Source organism: Psammomys obesus, unplaced genomic scaffold (genome assembly GCF_907164565.1).
Source record: "Psammomys obesus unplaced genomic scaffold, mPsaObe1.curated_primary_1811, whole genome shotgun sequence".
Classification (NCBI taxonomy): domain Eukaryota; kingdom Metazoa; phylum Chordata; class Mammalia; order Rodentia; family Muridae; genus Psammomys; species Psammomys obesus.
In genome coordinates this window covers 14,199,150-14,210,054 of record NW_026592510.1, presented here as the reverse complement: position 1 = coordinate 14,210,054, position 10,905 = coordinate 14,199,150, and the positions used below count along the sequence as shown (strand labels likewise).

At 41.8% G+C, this 10,905-nt stretch overlaps 1 protein-coding gene across 7 annotated transcripts in view; it reads left to right on the top strand.

Moving 5' to 3' along the window:
• Positions 1 to 10,905, top strand: part of Trpm3 (transient receptor potential cation channel subfamily M member 3) — a 526,011-nt gene that overhangs the window by 465,745 nt on the left and 49,361 nt on the right. For all 7 annotated transcript variants that reach the window (XM_055613953.1, XM_055613952.1, XM_055613951.1 and 4 more), the window contains one exon: positions 5,729 to 5,903. In XM_055613953.1, coding sequence (XP_055469928.1) covers positions 5,729 to 5,903 — 175 coding nt within the window. The remainder of the gene's footprint in view (positions 1 to 5,728; positions 5,904 to 10,905) is intronic.

Genomic DNA, 10,905 nt, shown 5'->3' with positions numbered 1-10,905 from the left:
GAAAGAAAGAAAGAAAGAAAGAAAGAAAGAAAGAAAGAAAGAAAGAGGAAAGGAAAGAATATCATACAAATAGAAGAGGGTTTCAACATTCTTGACTGTATTCTAGAAATTCCCATAAAGATTGGGCCTGAGGTGACCAACATCGTGTGAGGCTGGTGGCAGGAGGATGAGGGAGATGAGTTTATGAGCTCCTTCCCTAGACACTCTAGGGAACAGAGCCTGGTGCCTGCTTCTCTAAGTATATCCCTGACATGGGAAAAGCAGAGCATACCCATACTATCTGGAAAAACACTTCTTCATAAGAATCTCTAGTTCTATCTGAGCTGTTGAAACCAGCAAGTGGCATTATAGATGCCCCTTTTTACTGCCTTTCAAGTTTTATTTAGTCATCATTGCTAATTCAGTATTTATTAAACATTTGTGTATGAATTTTACTGAAATGCATCTTTTTTTAAATTTTATTTTATTAATTACACTTTATTCACTTTGTATCCCCCCATAAGCCCCTCCCTCCTCCTCCCCTCCCGATCCCACCCTTCCTCCCCTTTCTTCACGCATGCCCCTCCCCAAGTCCACTGATAGGGGAGGTCCTCCTCTCCTTTCTTCTGATCTTAGTCTATCAGATCACATCAGGAGTGGCTGCATTGTCTTCCTCTGTGGCCTGGTAAGGCTGCTCCCTCCTCAGGAAGAGGTGATCAAAGAGCCAGCCACTGAGTTCATGTCAGAGACAGTCCCTCTTCCCATTACTATGTAACCCACTTAGACACTAAATTGCCATGGGCTACATCTGTGCAGGGGTTCTAGGTTATCTCCATGCCTGGTACTTGGTTGGAGTATGAGTCTCTGGGAATACGCCTATGTTCAAATTTTCTGGTTCTGTTGCTCCTGAAATGCATCTTAAATAACCAAAATGGCTTCCTATTAAAAAAAAAATCCATGCAAAAAGAGAAAATTTAAATTAAAAATGAATTTTCTTTACTCTTTGATATTCAGTTCACTGCCTTCTAAGGCATAATCAACAATAAACGTGCTTTGTAGAGTGCTGATAATTAGAAATGGCACGTGCTGAAACAATAGCTGGCTCTTAGTCAGCTGATTGATAAATTATGTCTGTTGTTGTTATGTTTACATTGTTTTCTGAAGGACAAGAAAGAAAGAAAAGTTTATAAACACTATTCTTCTTTGTAACCAGCCATTTCAGACACAAGCTTGGAATTATCACACCAACACTGTTTAGGGTAAATAGCATCAGACACATTATGGAGAACAGAAAGTAGGATTCTGGAGCTTAAATTACCCAAACTGAACTCAGTTCAACTTGATTTTGTTTGAGAAGGAGGAAATGTGCCTATCATTTGTTTATTCTGCCCTTGTGACTTCATTTAACAATGGATTTGAGATTTGGGTGAAAATTACTTTGTTTTGTTTTGATTTGCTTTTCAAGACAGGGTTTCTCTGTGTAGCCTTGGCTGTCCTGGACTCGCTTTGTAGACCAGGCTGGCTCGAATTCACAGAGATACATCTGTTTCTGCCTCCCAGAGTGCTGGGATTACAGGCATGTACCACTGCACAGCTTGGGTGAAAATTCATATGTCTAAAGGCTGACTCTGTAGAACAGGCTTGAGGAAAGGGATATGTGGATCCCTGCTCCCCACTTACATTGGAAAACATGTGTATGAATTTTCTGGAGAGAACAGGATTTTATGAGATTTTTTAAATGTATTTCCAAGTAAAATGAGGGAAAAAAAATCAAAATATAACAGCTGGAAAATCAGGCCAATTTTTTTCCACCTTGACACTCCTTTTTTAATTTTTTTTTTAAAAGAGCATCTCACTATGTAACCCAATTTGACCTGGACTTCACCATCCTCCTGTCTTTGCCTCCTAAGTACTAGGACTACAAGCATGCACACCATATCCAGTTGGGACTACACGGTTCTTTGTTGAAGAACATCTCTCCCTGTCGTGTATATTGCAAGATATTTCACACAGCATTCTCATGCTCTCTCTCTCTCTCTTTCTCTCTCTCTCTCTCTCTCTCTCTCTCTCTCTCTCTCACACACACACACACACACACACACACAGAATTATTAGGACAACAAAGATGTCTCCAAACATTACCAAAAGTAATGTCCCTTGAAACAGGCAACTGCCTTCTGTCAAGAACCACATCAGGAGATTATTAATATAATAGGGGTTTTTTTATGGTTACCTTATTTTAACATAAACTATTCAAAGACCCAAACCTAGTCAATTATTTTTAAAAGTCTTGGTGGCATTTAAATGTTTGAAACACCTAAAGACACATTAATGCAGTGAGATTATCTTAATTTCCGTGTCTATCATTTTAATAATGGCATAATTACCCCATTTTGACTAGAATGAAACCTAACTAAAGAATGAGCAGGAGGGCTGTGATGCATTTTCTCTACTTTTTAACTTATGAATGACTTCATTTATCAGTCAGGAATAAGTAGGAAATTAGGAAATGTGGGGACTTTGAGTTCTTACAAGATGCTTTTAAGATAATTAGTTCAATAATTGAGTCATCGATCCAGAAGGTAGATGAAAGACGCCTTTAGAGTTTATCAGTGAGCCAGATGGGCTGCAAGCTGGAAGCTGAAGAGTCTCCCCAGATGTGTTATGTACAAAGTCCTCAACTTTAATGGATCCCTTTTTAGCGCTCTGCACCCAGATAGCCCAATGTGCCTTGATGTCAGGCGAACAGACAAAGGAAGGCCAGGTGCACATTCTGAAATGGTTTTCTGTGTTTGCACTGTGGGAAGGAACCTAGGCTTCAAGTGCCTGGCAGCACAGAAGTCCTGTGTCTTTGCTGTGAATCCTGATCACTTGAAATCCTCACTCTGTTCCTTCCTATTTCATTTCTCAAGGGAACTCTGTAAACCTTGTGCTAACTCCCTTATGTAACATCGAATAGAAGCCACGAGAGGAACTATCCATTACTGTTCCAGGTACCATGTGGAAAACATCTCAGTCCTCACTGTTGCACCCCATGGAATAGATCTTAGAACTCTCATACAGCAATTAAACAGACTCTGGGAGAGACAGGGACAAGGTTCAAACTCGTGACTCCACATCCTGACCTTCCAACAACACACTAGCATTTATGAGAATTTACAGCATAGCTATCACATGTAGTCAAAGGTAATAGTGTGACTGCTTTTATCCCACTTACAACATTTAACAACAAGATTAAGCAACTCGCCCCAGGCCACTTACCTAACTTTCTTTTGCTTTTTTAATGGTCAGGGAAAACTTTTTTTTTTTGGTATAGCTATTTTTGCTACCAGTCAAGATCAAAATCCAGGTTGTCTGGCACCTAAGAGCAAGTGCTTCATCACCACCGTAGATGTTCTTCTTTGTTGAACATACTGAAAGGTATTTGTAAGACTGGGGATGAATCTTAACATTGAACTCAACGAATAATTTAACTTTGAAAGCAAAAGGAGCCCGCTTCTCTTCTTATTAATGCTGCTCAGATCCTGATATTTTTATGACAGTGAAGACTTTGAAATAGAGAAAGCTCAGCATTTGGGAAGGTTTTATTTTTCCTTTTACTGTTTGACCCTGTGGGTAGGAATTAGGATCAACTTTTTTTTTAATGCTGAAAATTTTAATTTAATTGCTGTGATTTCTGTATTTACTGGATGACTAGCTCCTTAGTCTCACGAGTACACCTAGTCTTGTCCTACCCACCTCTTAATGGGAGCAAACATGACATGGAGGCCCATCCATTCTCCTTCACTGTAAAGGAGTGATGAACCAATTTTGGAAAATAAAAAGCAGAGAAGATGAGAAACAGACTTGGGTTTCCCACAAACATGTTTCAACCCAGCCATCTCACCTACTCACTGGAGGAAAGAAAAACTAACTAGCATGTACCAGTGAGGACAGAGAAAGTAGGAGTCATGGAGAAACTACGCTCTCACTTCAAGGTCATATAAATGTTGGGAGATGTATTTTGAAGCTGTCTTGAAACCTAATTAACTGATGTAAAACACACTGAGGGCCCCATGTCCTAAGGAACCCAGGAAGAACATGATGTTTACGTGACTGGACCAGGTACCGTGGAATACTCTCTTTTAAGCTAGAGATGGGAATAGGTCCATAGCACAGCATGTACTTAGAATATACTAGGTAGGCCCTGGGTTCCATATCCAGCACAGTAACTGTAACAATAACAGGGCAATCTGGAACCTTCCTTATCACTGGTAATTAGCATCTACCATTCTGTTCAAATTGGCACTCCTTATCCTACAATAGCGAGAGGAGGAAGTCTTTGGATTCAGACACTTTGCTGCAAGGAGTGAAAACCCATCTCTGCAGCTTATGTGTGGGAAGGATATACTGACTTATAAAAGGACAAGGTGGAACTATCCATAAAGACTACCTCAGGACAGGGTCCAACCATTGCTAGGGCTAGCTCTCTTTTTCTAATATATCTGCCTCACTTACTGGTGGGAGAACTCAGCCTCCAACAGGCTAAATTATTACGAAGAATGAACATTACAAAGAAAGAAAGGAAACTTCTATTTCTACTTCCATTTCAAATAAATGGTAGAGCAGGCTACAGCACTCTGGATGCTGAAGCAAGAGTACCATAAAGTTCCAGGTCTGCCTCATCTACATTGTGAGTTCTAAGATACCTTGAAGATCCCTGTCTCCAAAACACAGAAACAAAATGGTCTGAATATTCTGGTGGCCCCATCTTGTGTCACATGCCTGCCTCAACATGGCTGCCTTGGGATGAGGTCCCACAACTAGCTTAGCTTGGACAACACACACACGCCTTTGTATGTGGGAGCTGTCTCTTAAAGAAAGCTGTGGGTTTTGGAGCCAGTTAGAATAATCACTTATTGAGAACTCACCAGTCTTCAGTGATGAAAAGAAAGCAATGCGACAGGTAAAAAAAAAAAAAAAAAAATCAGACCTCTAATAACATAGCACTGAAACAAACAAGGGCATGGAGAAAAAAACGGGGGCAGGGGCAGGGGCAGGGGAGAAACATTAAGATAGGATTCAATCAGGAGCCGTTTAGAAGCACGCCAAGGAAGAAATTTATCATGTCAACAACAGGCATTGGCCTGACTCATGAAGCCACATGTTCTAAAGACCTGTGAATATAACCTTTATAATAAGATATGCTACAGGGGGGATATAGAAAGTGGATGATTCTGTGAGAGCCTGCCCTGTGGCAGAGAATCAAGGGCTCCCATTTGCCCTCTCCTAGGTCTATCTATATGCCCTTATTTTCTTGAGCCTTGCAGTGCCGTGATAGCCTTTCAGAATTGAGAGCAGGAATATACCACTCTGTACTAGTTCTTAAAATAGTCCAGCTATCCCAATTCTCATTTTTCTAAAAAGAAAGAAACCAGAGACTTGCCTTCTCTAAGAACAGGTTTTTTTTTTTTTAATGGTACTGGATTCCTGTGGAGAAGCTGAATTCTGCAGAATGACACTCCTGTGCCTTAATGTAAATATATTCCATAGACAGCCATAAAAATGGCTCCATTATGTGTGCACTTGTAAAGAAAATTAGTAACTGACATCAGTATTCAGTATGTATCAGCTGCAGTAGTCCACCTGTCCACTGAGCCCCGCACAACTCCCTCCTTTGGCACTCTTAAATGCCCTTGGAGGATCCCTTCAATGTCAGCATGCTCAATCACATGGCTTTTCTTTGATTTCTCCTTCTCCACCCTTCCAGATGATAGACATGATGTATTTTGTCATCATTATGCTGGTGGTGCTGATGAGCTTTGGAGTCGCCAGGCAAGCCATCCTCTTTCCCAATGAGGAGCCATCTTGGAAACTGGCCAAGAATATCTTCTACATGCCATACTGGATGATTTATGGGGAAGTGTTTGCAGACCAGATAGACCGTAAGCAAGTTTATGATTCTCATACACCAAAGTCAGGTATTTTAACTTCAATTGAGTCACATCTTTTTCAAGTCCATTTGTTTGTCCTCAATAAATGGCTCAAGATAGAGGACTGATTCCTAGCTTGCTTTCTTGGTGGAAACAAACAGTCACTGGAGGTTAATATACTATTTTAGCCAAGTAGCTCTAAAGTACATCTTCAGGTATATCCTTCCTGTGGCACAAATGGACATCTCGTATACCAAATTTGATTCAAAAACGGACCATTTTAAATGACATAATTTTGTGTATAACTCAAAATCTTAAGGCCATGTTTTTTCATATTTCATTTCTGGGAATAAATTATGTCAAAACTACCCACTCCTACCCTAATTCTCATCTTGCTAGACTTTAGAAAATAAATTCCTTGGGCTTGACTTTAGAACAAATAAACAATTCTCAATTTCATCATTAGAATTCAAGATTAAGGGCAAACATCTGTATGGTATTTTCCTCATACTAGAAACTATTCCCCAACAGCCTTTCTCATTGTCTTAAGCTATGTGCTATTGAGACCCAGATGAAGCCAGAATTCATTACCAGAAAGTATGGAAAATGCCCGTAGGTCATAGACTGAGTTATTTGCTGCAAATGCCAGGGGCCGGGGGTGGAGGCCTATCTATATCATAAAATGACTTAGTGTGGACCAAGAGCCAGCAGCCCCCAGTACCGTCAGCCTACTAGATGCAGAGTCTCTGCAATAAACAACTCCTTTTGTGTGTGGAGTTGAAGGATAGTATAGTCCAGGAGTCTGTTCCAGGATTTTATTTGGACCAAATGTCAGGGCACAGCCAGACATTGGGAAGAGAGCATCAGGAAAGAGGCATGTTTCACTGTGGAGCTGAATCCCAGGAGCAATTCTTTCTCATTTTCCCTGAGGAGTTTAGCTCTGGAAATAACTACCCTCCAACACCGTAGAATTAACATTTTTCAGGCTTTTTTTTTTTTCTGACAGGACAGCCATCTGAGCCCTGAACTATGAACACAGTTAAGGGTCACATAACCACATAGCTTATTCAGAGTGGGAGCAACGGTCTAGTCAGCGTCCCACTCTCCCTCTGCACTCCAGATAGGATGGGGCTGGGAACACAAGGACAAAGGACACCTGAGCTTGGAGTCCGTGGGCCTATGAAGAGCGTGTGTATCCTGGCAACAGAACACAGCAACTTGTCACTTTCCCCTCCGTGATGGATTTTGAACAAATACATTATCTTTCTCAAAACATGTTATCTGAGGCAAGCAAGATCTTTTTTGGAACACCTAATTGAAACAAATATTTGTTCCATGAGACTTAGCCAACTCATGGAGGAAGAATTTTAGTTCCATCCCCTGGTTATAATATCTTTGGCTGACGATGTGCAGCCTTCAGAAGGCAGTTTCCCAGGAAAGGGAATTTCCTGTAGAGAGCATCCTTTCAAATGGTCCCTACGGGCAAAATAACATTTTAAAAGCTTGCTGTGATGATTCTCCTCGGAGACTAAGCATGCTATCCCATCCACCACCACCACCACCACACACACACAAACACACACACACACACACACCGGAAATTGTTTTTCTACTTTGTTACATTATCTTACCTTTTCATGTTGTCCCTTCCCCCCCCCCCTCTCCAGAATGAGACAAAGACTCCCTGGGCATTTGGACACTGTAGTGTGGGAGAAAGGGGAGAGGGAGAAAGGGGGAGGGAGAAAAGGGGAGGGAGAAGGGGATAATGGATGTGTTTTACCAATGGGATTCTGTCTGTCCCTCTACAAGTGGCCATTTATTGATGTTGTACTATGAGCCCAGCCTAGTGCAACAAACACTACCATCTGCTGAACATGAGGATTTAGTATTTGCTGTTTTACAAGAAGGGCTGATTATAGTTTAGAACTTGAAATCTCCCTAACCCACCACCTACCACCCGACCCCAGCAAGACAGACTAGAGGAGTTTTGTGTGACTTACAGACAAATTCCCCACTCTGTGAATTAGATCTCTGGTGCTCTATGTGTGTGAGGAGAAATCTTGACCCAAAACCCCAAAATAAAACTGACCTCGCCTTAGATGGATATGACCTTCCTGAAGCCCTGCCCTCTTCCTCTGCGATGTACTGGAGTTGGCTGCAATGGCAGACTCTGTTCTAAGCTAAATCAGCCAGTTTTCTGTCTAGAGTGCTAAAGAGTATTCGTCCTTTCTCAAATGGATTTAGATTGTTGTCCCCAAACCTCAAATAGCATTCGGCCAAGGTCACTGAAAATCACTGTCCTATTAATGACTCAGTGCCTGTACTGTGGCACCGGGTAGTCCCTGTGAGGCTTGGATGCCTGCTTGCACTTGGCTCTTCAGAACTGCCCAAGAAAACAGTACCAAACAAACTGTTTGAGAAAGGTACAAGTCGTTGACGCTGCCCTACAGTGTGTGGCCTTTTCTCTGTGCCTTGTCCAGGTTGGTGTGTGAAGCATGTATTCAGGCTGACTGGATCTCATGTCCAACTGGACCCAAGGCCCTGCCCAGGGCCTCCCAAGCCCATGCTATGGATGGACCCCATGTGGCCCTTTCCAAGTGCTGCTCATTCACACACACCTCAGATGGTTCATTCCTAAGTTGATGCACACGCTCCATAGCTAACTCTGGCTTTGGCTTCTAAGTTGCTGGACCCATTTCATGCTGGGGGAAACTGTCACCTTCTTAACTGGGGCTGATCACTGTGAATATGCAATGGGGCCCTCAGAATGGGTTATTCACATCAATGTCACACCTCAGACTGGAGGGCAACTATAATGCCCTTTCTTCGGAAAGGCGGTGTCACCTAACAGTGGCTATTTTGGTATATATTTTATTTATTATCCTGTTAATTAGACAGAAATTACCTATAAAGCCAAAAACTGTAGGATGAGACTTGTAAGGTTACTTTCCAAATGTGCTTAAAACTAAAAAGACAAAAAAAAAATGGAATATTTTAAAAATCACAAAATAACAAGTACATTTCCTTCTATTCTATATTGGACTAACACAAATGATAGAGCAGCTTAAAGAGGATAGGGTTTTGCTTCAGATTTGGAAGCAGAGGAGTACAAGAATGTGAGTGAAAGTAGATGATGATGGAAATGAAGAAGGGGCAGCAGCCTGGAGGTTGGACCTCATGCCGATCGGATTTGTGGGAACTGAATTTGCTGCTGTTGGCTGGTTAGTTGGTCAGTTGATATTTGGGATTTGCTTTGCTTGGTTTTGATTTCTGTTGTTGGTTTGTTTTGTTGTTGTTGTTGTTGTTTTACAGATAACCTGTAACTGACCTTGAATATCCATGCTACTTATGATACTTTGCTTGGTTTGGGTTTTTTTGCTGTTGTTTTTTTTTTTTTCCAGGCAACCTGTAACTGATGTTGAATACTCGCGTTACATACTGCTTTGCTAAGCCCCAGCTAATGGCTACCAGAATGACTTAGAGTTCAGGGTATTAAATATTCCAATATCGGCCTGTGGCTGTAGCCCAGTGATAGAGCATTTGCCTCATACATGGGAAGTTCTGGGTTCAATACCCAATGCCACACAATAATTCATCCTTTGTGCTCTATTAAACACACAAATACCAATTACAACATTCTACTGGAGGTCTCATTAGGGTGACCCGTACAGCATGGCCTCAGAGGGCTAGCCAGGACCCCAGAACTGTTTGGGTGTAAAACCCTCCTAAAGAGCAGAACAACAGAGTAAAGAAATTTCCAGCAGTATCTGTGCCAAGGCTAGAATGGAATTTTAAAAATGGGTGACTTTTTGTCAGCTCAGAAACCCGGTGTGGTAGGTAGGGTGCTTGGAAGTACCCCTTTATTAGCAGAGGAGACAGGGTATCTGACAGCTCCAGCCTCTTACTAGATGAGGCTTCTTCCTTACAGGGCATCCCGGTGTATATTCAGATTCCCCAGGATGTACCGAGGCAGGAGAGAAATGAATCATGCTCTTGAATGCATTAAATACAGGTCTAAATTTAGTCCTCCTTTCTGCCTCTCTGGGTATTTTTACAAGTTTAGATAGTACTGTGAAAGCAGAATGTCCAGGACTTACTTTCTACCATGACAACTTAATATTACTTAGCCATTTCCACTCCGAATTAACTATCCAATCTTCTTAGTACATGGGTCATTTTTTTTTCTTACTGGCTGGGGCTTTTTATGTCTGAAATTAACAGGTACTCTGAAGGAGGGGGAGAAGATGTTTTGTTTTTGATTGATTGATTAAATGCAACATTTTGCTCTTAGCTAATAATCCCCTGCTCTTTGGTATCCAGGTTGTCTCCGCAGCTTTGACTCAAACACCGGTCGAGTATGCTTATAGCGACTTCAAGTACTGTATTGAATTACTTTTCTGTCTCCAATAAATTGTTCCTTGACTTGGGTATGGTAGTAGAACAGCTCGAATGTCTAAAATATATTTGCCATGGGGAAGCGTAGAGCATTGGGAGCAAGGAAGATGGTGAATGGGGTGTGTCTCAGTCATTTCACTCCAGTTCTCAGAACTTGGGGTCTGGGCTTCTGTTTGGTATTCCAGACCGACCTCTAATGGCTTCAGAGCACACTGATGCCTAACAGCTAGAGCTTGCGGCATGCTGCCCAACCAGGAAGAGTACTCTGGGAATGAAAAGCTGGGGCCAGTGCCAGCTTTGGGGGAAAAGGGAATTGTTTCATTAGGTTTTGTTGTCACAAACTGCTAAGGAAGCTAGCCAACGCTGGGCTGTCCCTGAAAAAGTCAGCTCACACTACAAAGAATACCCACATGACTTATTTACTAATACGAACTTGGGCTTGAGATTTACAGAGGACAGAGCTGTCTATGCTAGGCCACTCTTGTGACCCGTATGCATTCCACTGTCATGATAGCCACTGTAATTTGCTTGCAGGTTGGAATCTATTTAGAGTCTATTCTTCATTCAAAGGGTGTGTGTGTGTGTGTGTGTGTGTGTGTGTGTGTGTGTGTGTGTGTGT